Source organism: Actinia tenebrosa, unplaced genomic scaffold (assembly GCF_029948245.1).
Source record: "Actinia tenebrosa isolate PJP-AT-01 unplaced genomic scaffold, QUT_ActTen_1.0 PGA_scaffold7__59_contigs__length_16204524, whole genome shotgun sequence".
Taxonomy (NCBI): Eukaryota; Metazoa; Cnidaria; class Anthozoa; order Actiniaria; family Actiniidae; genus Actinia; species Actinia tenebrosa.
In genome coordinates, this window is record NW_028292584.1 from 5419081 (window position 1) to 5441736 (window position 22656).

General features: G+C 36.2%; 3 protein-coding genes across 8 annotated transcripts in view; all 3 read left to right on the top strand.

Annotated features, from left to right (window-relative positions):
- Window positions 1-18944, top strand: part of LOC116290766 (scavenger receptor cysteine-rich type 1 protein M130-like) — a 63923-nt gene extending 44979 nt beyond the window's left edge. For 2 of the 6 annotated variants that reach the window (XM_089039896.1, XM_089039898.1), the window contains one exon: window positions 5813-6143. Coding sequence is in view for 2 of the 6 variants with exons in the window: in XM_089039902.1 (XP_088896028.1) it covers window positions 1955-2293; window positions 2576-2899; window positions 15123-15443; window positions 15716-15782; window positions 15868-15904; window positions 16835-17026 (1280 nt within the window). In the remaining 4 variants the exon portion in view is untranslated. Of the gene's footprint in view, window positions 1-1954; window positions 2294-2575; window positions 2900-3120; window positions 3188-3277; window positions 3315-5812; window positions 6144-15122; window positions 15444-15715; window positions 15783-15867; window positions 15905-16834; window positions 18621-18695 lie in introns of those variants that run through there. The other 4 variants (XM_089039897.1, XM_089039900.1, XM_089039902.1 and 1 more) reach the window with 3 other exon arrangements.
- The window catches only part of LOC116297296 (uncharacterized), a 76478-nt gene that overhangs the window by 20534 nt on the left and 33288 nt on the right, over window positions 1-22656 (top strand). The window lies entirely within an intron of this gene.
- Window positions 10657-14803, top strand: LOC148905411 (scavenger receptor cysteine-rich type 1 protein M130-like). Its single transcript, XM_089039924.1, has 3 exons — window positions 10657-10800; window positions 13679-14313; window positions 14609-14803. Exons 1-3 carry the CDS (start codon window positions 10752-10754, stop codon window positions 14663-14665), a joined length of 741 nt encoding a protein of 246 aa, XP_088896050.1. The 5' UTR covers window positions 10657-10751; the 3' UTR covers window positions 14666-14803.

Here is a 22656-nt window from a genome sequence, read left to right on the forward strand (position 1 = left end):
ATGGCGCATTGCATACCAATATTTATGGTTTTAGATTAACAATGTAATGTAATATAATTATGACATAGACCCCCTCGATGAGCGTTACGCTCTTGGGGTTAATGTAACGACAAAATATGTTTAAATATATTGACAACTTGAAAATTTTGGTTCAAATTTGCCGCCACCATGAATCATTCGGTGACTCTTTGAATTGAGTGCAACGTAGATTTGAAGTTTTTATCCAAATACGTGTTTTCATTATGAATCTACCATCATTTTTTTAAAAATAGAAAATGAGAGCCAACGATGTTGTTCAACCAAAAACTCGACTTGCAAATTCGTGATGCTGCAATGCTTTGTCATTACACTATTTCTTAATAACGTTTACGTATCACAACACATGTAAACATGAATTATTGGGATGGTACAGCCAATTAAATAATCTTATTCCCAAAAAAATGACATGACTTGAAATTAGCAAACATTACGCCCAATCAAAAAGTGTCTATTAATACTGTCTGGCGTGACGTAGACGATAGAGTGCAAATAATATACCCGTGAAATAGTTAGGATTAAATAGGAGATAGTAAGTGCTTAATTAGACAACACATAGGAATTTAGTGAGGCATGACAAGGGCACGGGCGTTTACTAGAATAACAACTCATTACGCAAATGAACGTTTTTTCTAACAAGTTTATTGAATTGAGCTAAAAACCAAGACACAAGACGCACATTTAATTCTGCAGTAAATTATGACACAAAAAACCCAGTACGCAAATGAACGTGTTTTCTACCATTTTTATTTGTTTTATCACGCTAAAGATCAAGAAAATACACATTTATAAACTAAAACAAATCAAGACTCAAACAACTATATAGCTAAAAAAGACCCAGTACGCAAATAAACATGTTGTCTACCATTTTTATTTGTTTTATCACGCTAAAGATTAAGACAATACGCATTTATAAACTAAAACAAATCATGCTCAAGACTCAAACCACAACTATAGCTAAAAAAGACCCAGTACACAAATGAACGTGTTTTCTACCATTTTTATTTTAGTATCTTGCTAAAAATCAAGACAATACGCATTTATAAACTAAAACAAATCAAGACTCAAACAACTATAGCTAAAAAAGACCCAGTACGCAAATGAACGTGTTTTCTACCATTTTTATCTTTATAGTTTTTATAATTAAAATTTGTAGAACATCAAAATCGTTATTGATTAGATAATTTAAAAAGCAAGTTAAATATAAATTCGTCAAGATCTTCCATAAAATCTTCTTACTTGTTCCTTGGAAATGGCGAGAAAGGCATAAATTACTCCAATGTGCATGTTGTCAGTACTCCAGGTGTCTTCTGCGTATTGGCTTTGGCCAGCCCAAAAACCATTTCGCTTAAACCGTATTAGCCCTACTTGTTTGAGCTTCGTAGAACGCCACTTTTGCTTCTGCCCGCAGTGTGGACAATTAATGAAGAAAAACTATCGTCGTTTGTAATTTAGCTTTAAGAACGAAAAACCAATGACTTAAACACTAGACAATTTGAAGATTATACAGTCATCAGCTGAATATCACGTCATAAAACATGAATCAAGCTCCACTTGTTGTTTAACAGATACGAATTCGAAAATGCAAACGTGTCAAATTATACGAAGGAAAAGCATGTACAATAAAATATTGTTTCAGTTTTTGCAAGCGTGCTTAAAAATATTTAAAAATGCGCGCCCTTGAGTAGCACACGTGCACTAGTTCACCCGTCACGACTCGCCTATTTCTTTGACTAATTAGACTTAGGCAACCAATAGCACAAAGTTAGTAATTAGTTAGTAATTATTTGCACTCTAGTCAACGTCGTTACAACGTAACTTACTCCAAGTTAAAGTTACAAAAACATACATGAGTTAAACTTCACTTAAAAATGAAAACAGAAAGATTCTTAAGCTAGCACGTTTCTGTTTGTTACAGAAGCAAAATTCAAGGTAGCTGTTCGTCTAGTGGATGGTAAGACTCCTAACGAGGGACGTGTAGAAGTAAGATACAAAGGTACTTGGGGTAGCATATGCAATGATGGATGGGACATATACGTTGCTTACGTGGTGTGTCACATGTTGAGCTACTCCAAGGCAGTTACAGCAACAACTGCAAGCATTAAAGGAACTGGTCCTATATGGCTTAAACTAAGAGGGGATGGTTGCTATGGACACGAAGAATCTATTGACCAATGTACTCATGCTGGCTGGGGTAACGCTGGTGGATGTGATCACAGCCGTGATGCTGGAGTTGTATGTGGCAATCTAACACAAGGTATAACTAGATAAGTTACAAAACAAGACATTCATATGATCTTTGTTTTTCTATTCAATCATGTCTATAAACAACGTTTTACAATCATCAAATGCATCGGAAAGTCTTGCATTTATTCCTTTTACATCTTTATCTTTTTTTTCAAGTTACTTTTGATGACCACGTTGATTACAATAGCTATCTATATATCTATATATAATGTGTACTCTCTGAACATCAAATCAAGCAATGTTAGGATTGTGATTAGAATGTTGTTTGTTCATTAAACAATATTTGTTTTAGAGGAGAAAGCGATCAAAGTTCGTCTGGTGGGAGATCAAAACCATACTGGCAAAGTAGAAATCCAGTATCAAGGAACCTGGGGAGTAGTGTGTGGTGATTGGTGGGATATACGAGATGCTCAAGTGATCTGCAGAATGCTTGGTTACAAAGCAGCTGAACACTCAATTCGGTTCACTGAAGGAGAAACACCAAGAAGAACGCTCTTGAGATATGTGGGATGCAGTGGTAGAGAAAAGTCCATAGCAGAGTGTCCTCACCTAGGATGGTGGAAGTATTCCTGCTCAAATGAATATCTTGTTGGTGTGGTTTGTCAGACAAATGAAGGTAAGAAAGACAAATCTTAACATTACTCTAATCGTTCAAATATCACCACATCAACGCCAATTATCTAAAGAATTCATTTGATGATCACGAAATTAAGAGCTTTAGACTTAATCATTTTTTATTATAAAATATTATTCTTTAAAACTCTGGCGCATTGTCTCAGTTAGTTTCTAACCAAAAAATGAAAATAAAATCCTTTGACTTTTAACTTAATTTTGAAGGCGCAGTTAGAAGGACAACACAAGCACCTACAACTACTAAACCATTGCTGACCAAACCACTGACCAGGTTAAGGAAAAATCAGATGCTTCAAATGTTCTGAAACTAGTTATGCAGCACTTATCTTTTAACACCTTACATTGTGTATCTTTTTAACAGTGTTACTGAGAGGCCAACCGCAACAAATTAGAAACAGGTGAGTAGGTAAAAATGGAAGTAAAATAAGATAAAGTTAAAAATTAGCACGACCCAGTGGCAGATCCAGGATTTTAAGAAGGGGAGAGGTTTCAAAATGGCCTCTTCGCAGAAAAAGCCGACGAAATCGACATTACAAAGAGGGGTCCTAATTTCATTCTGCTGAGCGTAAAGAACATGATTAGCTTAACAAAGGGCTGGAACCGCCATTACGACCTGGTGTTATGCACACCGTGATTCCTAAACATACATAGTTCTTATCCTAATTTTCGAAAATCTATTTTTTCTACCTCATTTACTTGGGTCCAACATCTGTTGCATTCATCAGGTTGGGATGGGATTGTGTGCATTACAAGATGTCTTTGCTGATGAAAAAAATAAATTATACAAATATATAAGAAATCTTATTTGTTTGATTTGGCTTGGTTAATCGATAATCAGGATGGAAAAATATTATGACAAAAATTTTTTCTTCAAATAAAATAAGGCAACCGGAGAGACTGGCTGCCTTACAACGAAAGTGAATTGCTCAAAAGAAGATGATGGTAAGAAAAACACGTACATAGATATAACCAAGCATACTAAAACATTCTATCATAATCAGTTAACCCTTCACAAGAGTCTAAAGAATCTAGATTCTTTAGGCTTTTGTCATAATTCTGATGTTAAAATATTTTGATGTCAGAATTTTGTATGCAGTTAAGAAATAGTTTCTTTTCTCATTCCATAAATACCGCTGTGTTTTAAGACTGAAGACTCATCTTCGCAGGCTTAGCCTCGATTAAGAGTAAATCATTTGCAAATGTAAACTTTAATGTAAAGAATGTGCAGCTTGAACAATACCAATGTTTTTAAATTCCAAGTACTTAATGGTATCTGTGAATAGCTGACTTATAAACGAGGCTAAGCCTGTGCAAATGTGTCTGTAGTCTTCAAAGACAGCGGTATGCATTGAATGTGAAACTAGTGTATTTAGTACGCTACATTATTCAGTCATAATCAGTTAACCCCTTACAAGAGTCTAAAGAATCTAGAAACTATAGGCTTTTGTCATAATTCTGATGTTCAATATTTTGATGTCAGAATTTTGTATGCAGTTAAGAAATCTTGAGGGATTCAAGATATCTTAACTTTGATGGGTTGCTATAGCTACTAGTGGAGACAAGAAGCGATTTGTTTAGCTAGTTACGTAGACATAGTAACTGGTAAGCTTTAAAGTGCAAATGGACTCTTTGAAAATACATTCAGTACTGGTTCTGCATAAAGTAAGTAGTTGATTGATAAAACATTTCTTGATTTGAGTGATGCGTCTCTAAGTTATGAAGGTTTATACTTCCAATATGTTAATGATGATGACGTCAGGTAAGGTATTTGAGTTTTTTTTGTTGTAACTAGTACTGTAAATGCTGCCCATTTTGAAAATAAAAATTTTAAATAGCTTTCATGTAAACCATGAGTAAAATAATGATGCTTTTTAAATACTGTATCTATGAACCAGTTCGATTTTGTATATTTAATTAAGCCTTAATAGACGTCACAGTCAGTAGCATATTGAAAGTATAAACCTTTATAACTTAGAAACGCACCACTCAAATCAAGAAATATTTTACCATTCAACTGTTTACATCACGTAGAATCAGTACTGAAAGTATTGTCGAAGGGTTCATGTGCACTTTACCGCCATTTGCATTGCTATGCGGCCGCATTGCAATGCAAATGGCAGTAAAATGTATTGATAACGTACCAAAGTGGAGTAGAATGATGTGATGGTCACCGAGGCTGTAGCAGACGTTAATGGCTGTGGATAGCTGGGTAAGTACTGAAACACTTTTGTTAACACATGCATTTGGGAAGGTACGTTTTATAATGGGGGAGAGAGGGCTGCAGGATTCGCAGTAAACCTTTTTTAGATGATTGTAGCCCTCGCCTTTTCATTCAGTAAGAAATATATAGCCCTGTATAAAGTTAACAAGGAACAATCTTTCGTCAGAAAATAAAAATGTTTAACCTGACAAAAGAGTTATTTTTTTACTATTGACCCTCCCCTCTGAAGCCCAAGCCCCTCCCCCAATAAAAGACGTATCTTCTTTCGTTCCTCAATTCGTTTTATTTCGTGAACTGTCCATTTATTGGTGCAAGTCTTTCATCTCCAGTCAACTCATTTATCCTTCTTGCGTTAGTTGTCCAATCGATTTATTCATTCATTTATTAAACACGTATTTAGCCCTCAATCTCTTTGCTCTTTCCTTTTTTCTTTCACTCCCATACGTTCTTCTATTTCTTTTTATTCATTTATTCGATCGTTCGCTTTTTTTATTCACCCATCCATTTCTTATTTCGCTTTGTTTTTGCATTCTTTTCTATTTCCACACTGGAGGCCCATCAGTGCAAAAAAGACAGCAGTGATAAACAACTAAACCAAAGGTAATAAAAATATTTAACACATATCAACACCATTTCAATAACTTACCCGACTGATATTTTTTCTCTTTGTCTCAGATGATGACGTCACAACAGTTGAATTACGTCACTAAACTGTGCTCAGAATGATGTAAACAGACAGACAGACCTATAACTAAATAAGTACATTCGAATAGTTAGTTAGGTAGTCAGTCAACAGTTAATCTATAAATGTATATATTACCTAAGTACATAATTATAGACGTGAATAGGAATATAAATCAACAACTACAATAGGTTGCTATCAATAGATGTCACTTCCTGAAATAGCTCTTTTTTGATGGCTTGTAGAATGCTGGAGGTTGTTTTGATCTCTTGTTTTCTGGTTTGATGTCGTGAAAATAGTCAAATACAATAGTTTGAGGACTTATTTTGATATGTATTTGAGGACTTTCTTCCATTTCTTTCCTCCATGACTAGTGATATATGCTGCTATGTCATGGTGTATATATTACCCATCTATGTCTAATCTCCCCCACCCCTCTCCTCCAAAGACATAGACTTGCACCCCCATAACGCCATCCATGACGAGGACTGTTCAGGACTTTCTCTCCCCCACCTCTTTGCATGACTACTGATATATGCTGCTATGTCATGGTGGTGTATATTACCAATTATTGTATAATCTCCCCTACCCTCTTGAGCGTATCGCTTCTATTCAAGTACGTGATTATCTCTCAAGAAATCATATCTATCCCAAATTACAATCAGCATATCAAGAATTCCACAGTACAGAAACGGCTCTCCTACGAGTTCACAACGATATTCTTAGAACGATCGACCAGAGGAAGGAAGTGATTCTTGTTCTTCTTGACCTGTCGGCTGCTTTCGACACCATCGACCACGACATACTCATAAACAGATTGAACAACAAAATATGGCTTAACAGGAATAGTACTTCGATGGTTTGAGTCTTACATACGAGAGCGCTCTCAGAAAGTCGTACTTGGAAATGCCGAGTCCAGTCCTCAGCTTATGAAGTCCGGCGTAGCTCAAGGTTCGGTGCTTGGCCCACTGCTGTTTATCTTATACTTTGCTCCTTTGGAAGATGTAATTAAATCTCATGGCCTTGACTGCATGATGTATGCTGACGACTCTCAGCTGTACATAACAATGAATCCTGATCATAGACATTCTGCTATAAACAATCTTGAACAATGTATTAATGACATTCAGTCCTTTTTCCTAGAAAATAGGCTTAGTAACAATCCTTCTAAGACTGAGATCGTTCATTTTTATTCTCGTTTTTCAAACCACGCTCCTATTTCTAGTATCAGTATTAGTCAACATTTCATATCAATTAATGCGGAACCACGAAACCTCGGAGTTATTTTTGACAGACATCTTACTATGTCTAGTCATGTGAATAATCTATGCCGCACAGCCTCATTAGCAATTAGAAATATTGGTAGAATTAGGAAGTATCTTGATCAAACGAGCACAGAACGCCTAGTACATGCTTTTGTGACCTCTAAATTAGACTATTGCAATAGCGTCTTGCATGGTTTACCTACAAAGCAATTAGATAAGTTGCAGCGCTTGCAAAATTCAGCTGCCAGACTAATAACTAAAACTAAGCGCAGAGAACATATAACTCCTGTTTTACACCAATTGCATTGGCTGCCTATTAAGCAAAGAATAACTTTTAAGGTCTTACTAATTACTTTTAAGATTATTAACTGTTATGCACCAACATATTTAAACAGTTTATTAGAATCTTATACACCTAAGCGCGCTTTACGCTCTGCTTCTAAGAAGCTATTGATAGTTCCTAAATCATTTACATCTACTTATGGCGATAGAGCATTCTCTATCGCTGCGCCTAAGCTCTGGAATAACCTACCAGAAATAATAAAAAATGCTGAGACTGTTAAACAGTTTAAATCTTTAGTTAAAACATATCTTTTCAAAGAAGCTTTTGACTGATCTATTGCGTCCTTACGAAATACAGATTATGCTATCTTATCATGCTATATTAATTTTAACCCTATATTTGTTTTAACCACACTTTTATATTAGCTATATATTAATTAATTTGTTTTAGATTATCATTATTATAACATTTTAGTCTAGTTATCTATATATATATATATATGTATTATAATTATTACGTCTTAATTATAGTTTATTTGTGATATACATTGTAAACGCATTGAGGCGTAGCGAAATGCGTCATAAAAGATGTAAATTAAATTAAATTAAATTAAATTACCCTTCCCTCTGCCATAGCCACTGACTTGCACCCCCACAACGCCATCCATGACGAGGACTACGGTTCAGGACTTTCTCTCCTCCTTCCCTCCCCATGACTACTGATATATGCTGATATGTAATGGTGGTGTATATTGTACCTATTCTTATCAAAATTCGCTTTCCAACGATTCCAAAGATTTGTTTCCTGTCACTAGGGCTTCGGAAGAGAGCAAGATATTGGGCATTTCGACTAATATCTGTATTAAACTTCCCCTTAGGAAACATGTTCTGAAGCAAGAGGATAACGCTAGCGTTTCTATGACGACCCTGGGTAAATAATCGAGCTACTACAGGACTGTCTATCGCTTCGCCCATCAGATCATCCAGTATGGTTATGTTGTTGTACTTGGTATTAATCTCATTTAAATCCTCAGAAAGCTCAGGAAGACCCCGTCCAAATCAAATCCTTTTTCCCAACGAGTCTTTTAAAGTGCTGTAACCATCTTGCCATTGATTATAGCACAATAGGATGCGGATATTTTTCTGCTCTTCAAACACGATACGATTCTTTTCTAAAATCTGTTGGACGAAATAGATTTTACCGACTGTCTACTCTCGCTACCATAAAAAGAAGAACTCAAACGTCTGTTTTCTAATGGTAGCCGATAGCCTGATAGCCAATAGCCGATGGCCGATCGACCCCACATCGACCTCTCATCGATCCCACATCGACCTACAAGCATAAAAGAGACTGTCCTGTCTGTAACAAGCCTAATCTTAAGTTTATGAGGTTCATTTACGTCAAGTACATAACCTTTATGGGGATGAAAGGAAAGTGGTTAGGAAGGGCAAGGTTCTCAGCACCACAAAACCACGTAGTCTAAAAGAAATCAGATGCGTTCGAATAATAACAACCTCTGTACTCAAATAAACAAAAACTCGCTGCAAATTGAATAGTGCAGCGCACTGATTCTAAAAATAGCTTAAAGATTCGGACAAACACTGCATTCTGTTTAACCGCTACGAGGATTATACGAACCGATTTTATTATTTTTACTTAAAGTTACAATAATAAACCATGTAAACTAAGATCAACTGCGATCGGCTGTGAAAATTATCTGCTGAAAGTAAATTTGTAAGTTTGTTTGTCCGAATTTCGCCTTTGTCTTCGTTTTTATGACGTCACGGTTGCGCTCCGCTATTGATATCTGTTCGTTGGAACATCGTTCATTTTTTAAGCTTTGGCCAACGGAAGATTACAAATTTTAGTATTCCCAACCATTTTTCTCTAAATGAGTTCGATATTTCGTAAAGCTAACTACCTCGGTAGCGTCGAGTAAAAGCGAAACACAAAAAACATGTGCGAGCTCACTAACGAAAGTAGTAAGTTCTTTCCTTTATATGGTTTGATTAAGCTTTGACTGTTTTTTAGCCTACGCTATTCATATTTAGACAAGTTTTATTGTGAGAAAGCAAATATAAACTATTCATGTATTGGGAAACTATAAAATGCTCTTCTGTATTTGGCGCGCAAACGCTTAAAGTCTTGAATACGTTTGACCTTAGTTCAAATTTTAGTAAAATATAAAACAGCAATGATGAATAAAGAACAAAAGACAAATTTCATGGTATAAAGAAATTTTGTAAATATTAAACAAATCTTGAATTGATTGTCAAACTTTTAAATATTTTTTTTGTGATTTTTTGATATAAATACAGTGGAACCCCGTTAATCCGGTCACCGAAGGGACATTCAAAAGTGGCCGTTTTAACGGGGTGGCCGTATTAAGTGGGCTGTCAAAAAATATGTTAAAAACGTGTTTTATCAATCAGTACGAAACTACTTAACAAAGTGCAATAATGCATATTGTATTTTTAAATAATGTTTCTAAAACTTCTGATACTATTGGAGCTCATTTATAACTCAACTTTAGTAGTACTTTAAAACTTTAAATTATACAGTAGTACAGGACTGTAGATATAACAGTAGAACAGAGAAACCTCAGTACAGTAACAACTACTTTTTAAAATAGGTAGTGACTTTGCTCTGTACAGACGAATGAAGCTTCCTTTGAAACCATACTGACTCGAGGCTGGACATCACCCCAGACAGGCTATCGGCATGGCTTGTTTTAATACTGTACCGCCATAAAATAAACGCGGACATACTTTAGCGCATCGCGCTGTACGTGTTTCTCTGTTTGAAGTTATTGTTGTGTTGATTCTGATTCTACAAAAAGCATTATTGTAGAATGTTAACCGAATGAATAAAAGAATGACAGATTTTGCAGCAACAACTTTACAGTATTTACACTAAGATCTAAACTGTAACCTATTTGTCCTGTCCGTAACACGGGGTTAAAAAATATGGAAGTTTGTCAATCTGGCCACAAAAGTGGCCGTTGGCCGTATTAACGGGTGGCCGTATTAAGCAGGTACATTTTACAGTAAATGTATGGGTATTTCGTCGGGACCCAAAAGAGCTGACCGCAATAACGGGGTGGCCGTATTAAGCGGTTGGCCGTAAGTGGGGTTCCACTCTATAACTTTTTTGAATCAAAAGTCACCCCTCGCACTCCTCCCTACCCCGCTCACAAAACTAGACTCGAAAGCGTAACAAGTAGCGCTATAACGAGATGTGTTGTAAATCACAATCAATATCCTTACTATTTATACTTGATCACATTGTCAGACTCTAGTCATTGTTGGCTTACCTTCTGCCTTGGCTGCAGTGCTCACTAGATTTCCCTACGAACCTTATCTTGGATGAGGACCTGACTGATCGATGGCGCGCCTTATACTGTTACTGTGTACTGTGTTCTTGTTGGTTAAAGGTGAGTCTAAAGCTTGATCAAACATTATTTCTTATTAGTGTACTTTTACTTATTTCCCTAAATAATTTAGGCACAAATAATCATTTAATTTGAGTCTGAGTATCAAAAGACAAAAGCAATGCATCAAAACGAAATCAAATGTAGCAAAAAGTTCCCTCGTTTTTTAATTTTGATATAGCACATGAAGTATAGAATGAAGTTGAATTTTCACTCAAAATCGTCGCAGTTACACTTGTTGTATATATTCAATGGTGTATAAATTTTTAAATGACAAAAATAATACAAATAAAACCGTCCTTTGGCGAGCTCGTGGAATCTAGTCGACGTTCCAGAGATTGGGCTTCATGTGTCCTTATACTTGTTGACATTCGAAGGTTTCAAAGTATTTCGCTCAATTTCATATTTTAAATACTCAATTTAGGCTGCGTTCATAATGTATGGCAGAGGGGGGGGGGGGGCAGATGAAATTGAGGGGGGATCGGGAAAATCAGAAAAATGGGGGGGATGCACAATTTTTGGAAAAAGCTACAAGCTTTGCTTAGGGGGATCGTATTTTTTTGCATGACTTTAAGCGGGGTGTTAAGAATTATTCTGGACTTTTTAAAATTTTCACCACAATTTTTTCGATGCATGCGGCTCGACCCACGAGCGTTTCTGTTTGCTTTAATACATCAGCAAAAAAAGGTTTAACTCATTGAAATTTTAGTTCAGGTCTTAATTGTATTAATTTACTTCAACTTGCATCTTTCCTTGAATCTTTAAATATAATTATTCCGAAGAGATACCTATGTGCGAGTGTGCGCATGCACAGTGGGTCCACAGTGCTAGAATGTATCCCACACGTTTCATCAGCAGTTCATTTCCTCATATAAATACCCAATGTAGTCTACACTGCATAAGAGTTTCGTAAAGCTGTTTCGTACTTGTTAGTGTCGTATAACGTTCGTAATCAGATGACGTAAGACGACGCTAAACGTTTAATTATCGATCTGCTAACATCTTAGTGAGCGAGTGAGTGAGCGTGTGACACATATGCATATTCAGACCCCTCACAATAACTCGTTTCTACGCTTCGCGTATCCACGAGTTAAAAAGCAAGTTACTTAAAGTTATCTTACAAAAGAATACAATAATCGTAGCAATTAGATACTGTTTTGATGTGTACCATGCACCCAACACCCAACGTTTAAAGAGAAGCTTTTCACCCGAGTACTATGTCCATTGTCTTAGTAACTGGTCATTCATGATAAGCTAAACTTCTAAGTAATATAGTAAAGTTATCTTTTTAAAATGTATTCCAGTCCCTAGTGTACTTTTTCGATTCTGTATTTTTTATTCTTATATTTGTTAACACATTTAGTGCCAATTTACTTGATAGTTCTTATTTTTACAAGACCAAAACCCTACACACTTGAGCTACGCTTGGCTTACACACACAAAAAAAGCAAAATCTAAATGCTTTTGCAAGAAAAAGCGTTATATCCTCTAGTCAGCCTCAGTGTTATAGCATAAATATCTGTAATCTTGAATCTCATAGGTAGAACGTCAATATTTCACTTTATGCATTTATTTTCTAATTTGAAAGAAAAAACACTAGTCATTTATTAGTAGAAGGTAAAGAAGGATATTGAAAAACAAACCTTTAGTTATTGTAACATCGCTCGAAATTTCGGACATTTGAGCCTGCAATGAGTAAGCAGCGGTTTCTATTGAGCCGGCAATCTTAGGCAGCAGATTTGCCCTAAAACATACGATTTGCCGACAAAATGGCGTCTGGAACCGGTAAGTTTAGTCGTATAGGAAAATCTAAAGGATTTTATCTCTAGTTTAATGATTTTTCCACTGAATTTTTTGAAACTCGCGCGAAATCTGAAACCGCTGAACAGTGAGTCGTGGTCTCACATAAAAGGGGTCTTCTAGGGCCCTTTTTATTATGGAACAAATTACTGTTTTAAGGCATTTACCGCTGAAATATTTAGCTGGATGTAATATTGGAGGAACAAGCTTTCAAACGATGGGTTTTTCGAGCGATTTGAAGCATTCTTTCAAAAGTTACAGTCTTTTGAACTCAGCCGAATTCAGAAGATTTAGCCTGTAGTTATGAAGGATTTCAGTGGATGGATTTATTGGCGTTTTTCAAAAGCAAAACGTATACATCAAAGTACTTTCGACACGGAATAGGAAGGAATGGTGAGTGTTATGATCATTTCAGGAAAGAGCCCCAGGGTATACATTTGTAACTTTTTGTTTTGTTTCTGCTCAAAACTATAATTTATGACTACACTTAGCGGCTGTGATGAATGGCCGCCCACGGTCTCTTGTAATTCAGAGCGACTCAGAGCACGATATCGTTTTCAAAAAAGTATACATGAAATTTACCTCTGATTGAAATGAACAACATTCTCAAGTTGCTGAAGCTTCACTTCATCGATTCCCGCCTATACATTTTTGAAAATGTCCCTTTTTATCAATCATCGCCAACTATTCCGGTCATGCGCCCGCGTGCAATAGGATACCTATTGAAGCACAGGAATACCGTAGCAAAAAGTTATGTTTCTCTAAGTCCGGGCCTGAGAGAGCTTGGGCTTCCTGTGGTTTATATTTTATACAAGATATCCGCTGACTTGGCGAGCGGCGCATGGCCGAAATAGTTGACGATGAAAATTAATAAAAACATTTCGATTCACATACATTCTTTTGTAAACTTTTACGGTCGGTAACACATAAATATTGAGATGTGCCAGGCGTTCCGCGCGGGTGATGTCCGAAATTTCTGGCGATGAATTAGTGTCTGAATAACAACAAAACAGAACAAGCAGATGTTTTACACTTGATACGTACGAAGATATTTTTAAAAGCACGTTTCTGTTTGTTACAGAAGCAAAGTCCCAGGTAGCTGTTCGTCTAGTGGACGGTAGGACTCCTAACGAAGGAAGTGTAGAAGTAAGATACAAAGGTACTTGGGGTACCATATGCAATAATGGATGGGATATATGGAATGCTTACGTGGTGTGTCACATGTTGAATTACTCCAAGGCAGTTACAGCAACGACTTCTAGCGTCAAAGGAACTGGTCCTATATGGCTTAAAGGGCTTGGTTGCTGGGGATCCCAAGAATCTATTGATCAGTGTCCTCATGCTGGCTGGGGTAACACTGGTGGATGTGATCACACTCGTGATGCTGGAGTGGTATGTGGTAATGCAATAAACGTCAATGTTCGTCTAGTGGATGGTAAGACTCCTAATGAGGGACGTGTAGAAGTAAGATACAAAGGTACTTGGGGTACCATATGCAATGATGGATGGGACATACCCGATGCTTACGTGGTATGTCACATGTTGAATTACTCCAAGGCAGTTACAGCAAGAACTGCTAGCGTCAAAGGAACTGGTTCTATATGGCTTAAATTCAGAGGTTATGGTTGCTATGGACACGAAGAATCTATTGATCAATGTTGGCATTATGACTGGGGTAACACTGGTGGATGTGATCACAGCCGTGATGCTGGAGTGGTATGTGGCAATCTAACACCAGCTACAACTAGATAACCTACAAAACACTCATATGATCTTTGCTTATCTATTCAATCGTGTCAAAAAAAAAATTTTTTATCATCAACTTATAGTTCTTGCATTTGTTCGTTTTCCATTTTTATCAAATAATAAAGTCCTTTTTTGTGACCACGTTGATTAGGATAGTTATCTATATATAATGTGTATCTTTACACTGTCTTAACATCAAACTTTGCAAGCAAAGTAAGGAATGTGATTAGGATGTTGGTTGTTTATTGAACAATATTTGTTTCAGAGGAGAAAGCGATCAAAGTTCGTCTGGTGGGAGATCAAAACCATACTGGCAAAGTAGAAATCCAGTATCAAGGGACCTGGGGAGTAGTATGTCATTGACTCTGGGATATACAAGATGCTCATGTGATCTGCACAATGCTTGGTTACAAAGCAGCAAAACACGCAATTTATTGCATTGAAGAAGAGACACGAAGAAGAACGCTCATGAATCTTGTGAGATGCAGTGGTAGAGAAAAGTCGATAGCAGAGTGTGCTCACTCAGGATGGTGGAGTGTTCGTTCGTGGTGTACAAATAAACATCTTGCTGGTGTGGCTTGTCAGACAAATGAAGGTGAGAAAGTCAAATCTCTACTTTACTCTGATCATTCAAATATTATCATATCGAAGCAAATCATCTAGATAGTTCGTTTGTTGATCAGACATAAGCTTTATCAAAGCTCTACTTATTCTCTTTCATACACTTGTCCAAGTGTCAGTTGTACAATGACCTCAATGATGTTGGTACAAATCCACAGATCCTCCACCAGTTCAAGTTCGTTTAGCTGGAGGAAGGTCAGTCAATTCTGGTCGACTTGAAGTCAGGTACCATGGTCAGTGGGGTACTGTATGTAACGTTGGATGGGACATGAAAGACGCTGAGGTGGTGTGTCGTATGCTTGGTTACCCTGGAGTACAGGAACACATAACAACCAACTTTACACCCGTCAAGGGTATAATATGGCTGAGAAACGTTGGTTGTACAGGAGGAGAAACATCGATTACAGACTGTAGTCACAATGGATGGGGTAATGCGTACTGTTACCATAGTGAAGACGTTGGAGTGACGTGTAAGATGGGTACGTTATTGAAAAAACACAAATGTGTACCGCTTCGAATTTCATAATGTCCCGAATCGTGTAATAGTACATATTAATTCAAGGTCAAACAACAGGTTTAATTCATTGATATCAAGATTCAGTAGATGTGAAATTCGGACTTTACATTTGTATATTCGGTTTTTCAATCGTTTTGTAATTTTCAAAAGTCATTCCCTGAAACTCTGGCGCACTCTTTATTTCTAACCAAAAAGGAAAAATAAAATCCTTTGACTTTCATCTTAATTTTGAAGGCGCAGATAGAAGGACAACACAAGCACTTACAACTACTAAACAGTTGCTGACCAAACCACTGACCAGGTTAAGGAAAAATCAGTTGCGTAACTATGTTATGAAAGTAATGTAGCACTTATCTTTTAACACCTTACAATGTGCATCTTTTTAGCAGCGTCACTGAGAGGCCAACAACAAATAAGAAACAGGTGAGTAGGTAAAAATGGAAGTAAAATAAGATAAAGATAAAAAAGAGCACGACCCAGTGGCAGATCCAGGATTTTAAAAAGGAAGGTTTCAAAAGGATGCCTCGCAGAAAAAGCTGACGAAATCGGCATCACAAAGAGGGGTCCTAATTTCATTCTGTTGAGCGTAAAGAACATGATTGGCTTAACAAAGGGCTGGAACCGCCACTGCGACCTGGTGTTATGCACACCGTGATTCCTAATCATCAGTATCAGTGTCATTCCGCTATTTCCAACTATAAGTTGATCAGCAGGGACTATATAGTCTACACAGAGCCAAAGTTCTGATGTAGTAGTCCTTTTAGAACTTTTCTGTCTTGTGTAGATTTCTTAGCTTGGTGTTTATCAACATTAAGTAGTTGACTAATTTTGATCCATGGATCTCTAACATATTTAGCAGATGGAATTGCAAACAGCAACTGTTTCGTTAAATTTGAATTTGGTCTTCTACAAACATGTGCAATGTACTTCAAGTAGCGTACGTATATAAAATCACGAAGTGCCAGGGTTCCCACTATTCTCTCCAGGTCTAAGTTCCTATATTTAAAGGCAAACGTTTCTTCTCCGTCACTATTCATTTTTTTTTTTTTTTTCCCAGCCATTCCGTACCATTCTTCTTAGTAGACCAAACCAATAGGATTCAAGCTTTTTCATACATACTTTTATCCTCATTTTCGAAAATCTATTTTTTCTACCTCATTTACTTGGGTCCAACATCTGTTGCATTCATCAGGTTGGGATGGGATTGTGTGCATTACAAGATTTCTTTGCTGTGATGAAAAAAATGTTTTTTTTTGTTTAAAAAAAAATCTTATTTGTATGATTTGGCTTGGTTAATCGATAATCAGGATGGAAAAATATTATGAAAACTTTTTTTTCTTCAAATAAAATCAGGGAACCGGAGAGACTGGCTGCCTTACACCGAAAGCGAATTGCTCAAAAGAAGATGATGGTAAGAAAAACACGTACATAGATATAACCAAGCATATTAAAGGATTCCATCATAATCAGTTAACCCTTCACAAGAGTCTAAAGAATCTAGATTTTTTAGGCTTTTGTCATAATTCTGATGTTCAAATATTTTGATGTCAGAATTTCGTATGAAGTTAAGAAATCTTGAGAGATTCAAGATATCTTAGCTTTGATGGGTTGCTATGGCTACTAGTGGAGACAAGAGGCGATTTGTCTATCTAGTTAAACATAGTTATAGCGGAGCCCCATACTTAAGAAAAAATGGTAAACCATCGAGTTGATTTTTCATGGCTTGGCTGACGTCACTTCCGTCCGTCCCTGTACACAACACAGGAATCCCGCTTGATGTCAAAGCAAAACTACTCACAAATGCGGCTATCAAATGCACAGAACAAAATCGCTTTAGGACAAGTTATAGACCAAAAACAATTTTAAAAAAACTTTCATGTAGTCAAAGATGGATCAAGAAGTGTTCTTCAAGAATTCAGGTGTGTGTTTTTTTAGCAAACAATCGTATATATATATATATTTTTGACAAGCATTTTTCTCGACGAATCGACAAATCAAAGACTTTCTCTCAAAACGTTTTATATTTCTATCGATAACCTTAATTTATTTTAATGCTGGAGGAAATATAACATGAAGAGCATATTACAACAAACATTCGTCCTTTATTTAGCTTTGTAAATCTTTAACAATTCGGTTGTTTTTAACCAGCTATTGTATGTTTTTCGTTCAAGAAAAAGCTTTGTTCGCCTCCTATCGCGGGGTCCAATCGACAAAACAAAGAAGACTTTCATGTAGTGCATTTTGATTCGATTTCACTGCATTGTTTTTATTATGGGAGAAATTATCATCATTTCGAATAAAAAATAATTAAAGATTTTTTCCCCGATCTTATTTTCACCTTTCAGTTTCATTCAAATTGTTCTCCCTGTGGCTTCCGTATCGGGAGCTCCGCTTTTATATATATTATCATATCGGTTATCAATGATTTACGAGTAAGCTGTAGAATGTATTGATAACGTACCAAAGTGGAGTAGAATGATGTGATGGTCACCGAGGCTGTAGCAGACGTTAATGGCTGTGGATAGTTGGGTAAGTACTGAAACACTTTTGTTACTCACATGCATTTGGGAAGGTACCTTTTATAATGGGGGAGAGAGGGCTGCAGGATTCGCAGTAAACCTTTTTTAGATTGTAGCCCTCGCCTTTTTATTCAGTAAGAAATATATGACCCTCCTATAGAGTTAACAAGGAAAAATCTTTCGTCAGAAAATAAAAATGTTTGACATGACAAAAACGTTATTTTGTTTTACTATTGACCCTCCCCTCTGAAGCCCAAGCCCTCCCCCAATGAAAGATGTATCTTCATTCGTTAATCAGTTCGTTTTATTTCGTGAACTGTCCATTTATTGGTGCAAGTCTTTCATCTCCAGTCATCTCATTTATCCTTCTTGTGTTAGTTGTCCAATCGATTCATTCACTCATTCAACGCACAGTGGATCTAGCCCTCCATCTCTTTCTTCTTTTCTTTTTTCTTTCACTCCCATTCGTTCTTCTATTAATTTTTCATTCATTTATTCAATCGTTTGCTTTTTTATTCACCCATCCATTTCTTATTTCGCTTTGTTTTTGCATTCTTTTCTTTTTCCACACAAGAGGCCCATAAGTGCAAAGACAACAGTGATGAACAACTAAAGTAAAGGTAATAAAAATAATTAACACGCATCCACACTATTTCAATGACTTACCCGACTGATATTTTTTCTCTTTGTCTCAGATGATGACGTCACAACAGTTGAATTACGTCACTAAACTGTGCTCAGAATAATGCAGACAGACAGACAGACAGACAGAGCTATAACTAAATAAGTATATTCGAATAGTTAGTTAAGTAGTCAGTCATCAGTTAATCTATAAATGTATATATTACTGAAGTATATAATTAGAGATGTAAATATGAATATAAATCAATAACTACAATTTTATGTACCAATGAAGACACATATAAATACAAAAATAAATATAATCACCAAAGAATTTCACTCCATCTCCCCTACCCCTCCGTCCTCCATAGACAAACGTGCACCTCCTCCCCCTTCCCCCTCCCCCCTCCACCATCCATGACGAGGACTGTTCAGGACTTTCTTTCCTCCACCCCTCCCCATGACTACTGATACATGCTGCTATGTCATGGTGGTACCTATCTATGTATAATCTCCCCTACCCCTCCCTCCTCCAAAGACATAGACTTGCAGCCGCCCCCCCCCCCCCCCCATCCACCACCACCCATGACGAGGACTGTTCAGGACTTTCTTACCCCCACCCCTCCCTATGACTACTGATATATGCTGCTATGTCATGGTGGTATATATTACCTATCTATGTATAATCTCCCCTACCCCTCCCTCCTTCAAAGACATAGACTTGCACCCTTCTCCCCTCCACCACCACCATCCATGACAAGGATTGTACAGGGCTTTCTCTACACGCTGGGAGTTGTAGAGCACGAGAGAAGCAAGCTTAGGAACACGAGGCGTAGTTGCAAACAGCGTGCGCGTTATATCTCAATATAAATGCATATGTGAAAATATAAAAACATAGGGAAACTAAGATATACTTAAAATATAAATGCCATTAAATGAAACATCCTTGAAATGATTTGATTTATTATAGAAACATTAGTGTTTTACTGGGAAATACGCCACTCGTGTTTTTCATATGAACTACATCTGGGGCCTCAATGACATATTTTCCATATCCCAGCTAGCGCTCACTGGTGCAATATTTTCACCAACATTGAAGAGCCACAGTGTAATATCCTCTATATATGTGTATGTAAGAGATATACATGAAAAAAAATCATCCACGAATCTATAAATAGCTTCTGGATGAGACGAAGAGTTTCAATAACAAATATCGATTTACAAGGCTAAAGGAGGTCTAAAGCTCAAATGGACATTTTTAAAAGGTCTCGTTTTTAGAGGGGTTTTACTCAGACCATGAAATAGTTAGTAGACGAATAGAGGTTAGCAGATCTTGTTTCTTTTGTGTCTATTTGACTATTATACATTAACTACTAGAACCTGTTCTACTTCTGAAGAAAACTACTCTAAAGCCACCAATAAAGAGTTTTAGATTGACTTTTTTTTCTCCCCGCAAACGGCAAACGTGACCACGCTTTCCTGTATTTTACTTAACCTCTTGAAAACTTTCATTTCACAAACAAATATTCTTTTGTTTTTTACTACTTTAATTTTTTTGCGATTCCTTTTCAGTTATTTAGAATAATTTTTCACTGATCAACTGACGTTACACGTTTGCCGTGAAGTCAATCTAAAACTCTCTAATAGAGAGTTTTAGATTGACTTTTTTCTTTCCCGCAAACGGCAAACGTGACCACGTTTTCATAGTTTTCCTTTATTTTACTTTACCTTTTACAAACCCTCTCACCAAGCGCAAATACTCTTTTGTTTTTCTACTACTTGGACTTTTTTGCGATTTTTTAAAAGTAATTTAAAAGGATTTTTTACTGGTCAACTGACGTTTCACGTTTGCCGTGAACGTAAATCTAAAACTCTCTAATACCTCTATTTTGACTTCAGTGTTCACTTAGAAGATTAGGGCGTAACTTTCGCTTACTAAGTACATACTTTCATTTTTTAAATCTTGTCTCAGTTCAAAATTGATCAAAATAGCAAAACAAATGGGAAAGTACCTTGGAACTGAAGCATTACAGGAAATATATTGTTGCGGTTTAATAAAAGTCTAATAGAAGATTAGGGCGTAACTTTCGCTTGCCTGTTAATTTACTTTCATTTGGAAAATCGAATTTGAATTTGAGCAGAGCAAGAGCACTATAAAAATCTGTGAAAGAACTGGAAAAAGCAGTAGAGAACTTAGAAATGAATAGATATGATTTTTGTGAAAAATATTAGAAATGATTTTTAATATTTAGGTTAATTATTCGTAAATAGTATTTGATATAAATAGAATCCTCTTGTGCTGTCAATCACAATCAATATCCTTACTATTTATACCTGATCCCAGTGTCAGACTGTAGTCATTGTTGGCTTACCTTCTGCCGTGGCTGCAGCGTTCAGTAGATTTCCCTACGAACCTTATCTTGGATGAGGACCCGACTGATCGATGGTGCGCCTTATACTGTTACTGTGTGCTTTGTTCTTGTTGGTTAAGGGTGAGTCTAAAACTTGATCAAACATTATTTCTTATTAGTGTACTTTTACTTATTTCCCTAAATAATGTAGACACAAATAATCATTTAATTTGAGTCTGAGTATCAAAAGACGAAAACAATGCATCAGAACGAAATCAAATGTAGCAAAAAGTTTCCTCGTTGGTTAATTTTGATATGGCACATGAAGTATAGAATGAAGTTCAATTTTCACTCAAAATCGTCACAGTTACACTTGTCATAGATATTCAATAGTGTCTAAATTATTATATAACAAAAATAATACAAAAAGGCAAGTTACTTAAATTTATCTTACAAAAGAATACAATAATCGTAGCAATTAGATACTGTTTTTATGTGTACCATGCACCCAACACCCAACGTTTTTTAAGAGAAGTTTTTCCCCAGAGTACTATGTCCATTGCTTTAGTAACAGGTCATAGAGTGCACGCACTAAAACCGTGAACATTAAATAGTACTAATTAGTACTATTTCATACAGAATCCTTTGTTTTCTATTGTTTTATTATCACTATTTAGTGCTAAAAATTAGTATTTGTTTCACGGATTTAGTGTAAGCACTCTAATAAGCCAAACTTCTAAGTAATATAGTAAAGTTATCTATCTAAATTGTATTCCAGTCCCAGTTCGATTCTGTATTTTTTATTCTTATATTTGTTAACACATTTAGTGCCAATTTACTTGATAGTTCTTATTTTTACGAGACCAAAACCCTACACACTTGAGCTACGCTTGGCTTACACGCACAAAAAGGAAAATCTAAATGTTTTTGCAAGAGAAAGCGTTATATCCTCTAGTCAGCCTCAGTGTTATAGCATAAATATCTGTAATCTTGAATCTCATAGGTGTACTTCAATATTTCACTTTATGTCTTTATTTTCTATTTTGAAAGAAAAAACACTAGTCTTTTATTAGTATAAGGTAAAAAAGGATATTCAAAAACAAAACCTTTAGTTATTGTATTTTAGTGTCTGAATACGTTGTGCAGCACCACGTAATCCGTTGTTCACTGAGTGACTAGTATAGGAAATCGCACGATCTCGAGTACAATTTGGAAATTAATAGACACGAGTAATGTTTTGAAAGTTCTTTAATTGCACTCGCCTTTATTAATTCCAAATTGTACGAGAAAATGGTGCGATTTTTTGTTTATAGTTCACTCAACAAAATTTCAGTAAAAAATGCGAAGCGACGCCGTTCATCTTTATCTATTTGGCGGCCGATTTTCAGTCCATCGCGCAACTGAAATGCATAAAAAAGATTATATTAGTTCTTATTAGTTTTTACGGCTTTTTTTCTTTTTTTTTTTTTTTTTTTGCCGCGGTTGACATTGTTTTGGCCGTGTTTCCATAGCGACTTAATTCGGTACTCCTCTCGACCAATCAGAGTCGAGTAATTTTGTTGAGCGTCCTATAAATAACAAAACAGAACAACCAGATGTTTTAGACTTGATATAATAACACGAAGATATTTTTAAAAGCACGTTTCTGTTTGTTACAGAAGCAAAGTCCCAGGTAGCTGTTCGT

Coding starts and splice junctions, on each gene's coding strand:
- LOC148905411 (XM_089039924.1), top strand. CDS start 10,752: ATGGCGCGCCTTATACTGTTACTGTGTACTGTGTTCTTGTTGGTTAAA. Junction 10,801..13,678: donor TGTGTTCTTGTTGGTTAAAG/GTGAGTCTAAAG, acceptor TGTTTGTTACAG/AAGCAAAGTCCCAGGTAGCT. Junction 14,314..14,608: donor ACAGCCGTGATGCTGGAGTG/GTATGTGGCAAT, acceptor TATTTGTTTCAG/AGGAGAAAGCGATCAAAGTT.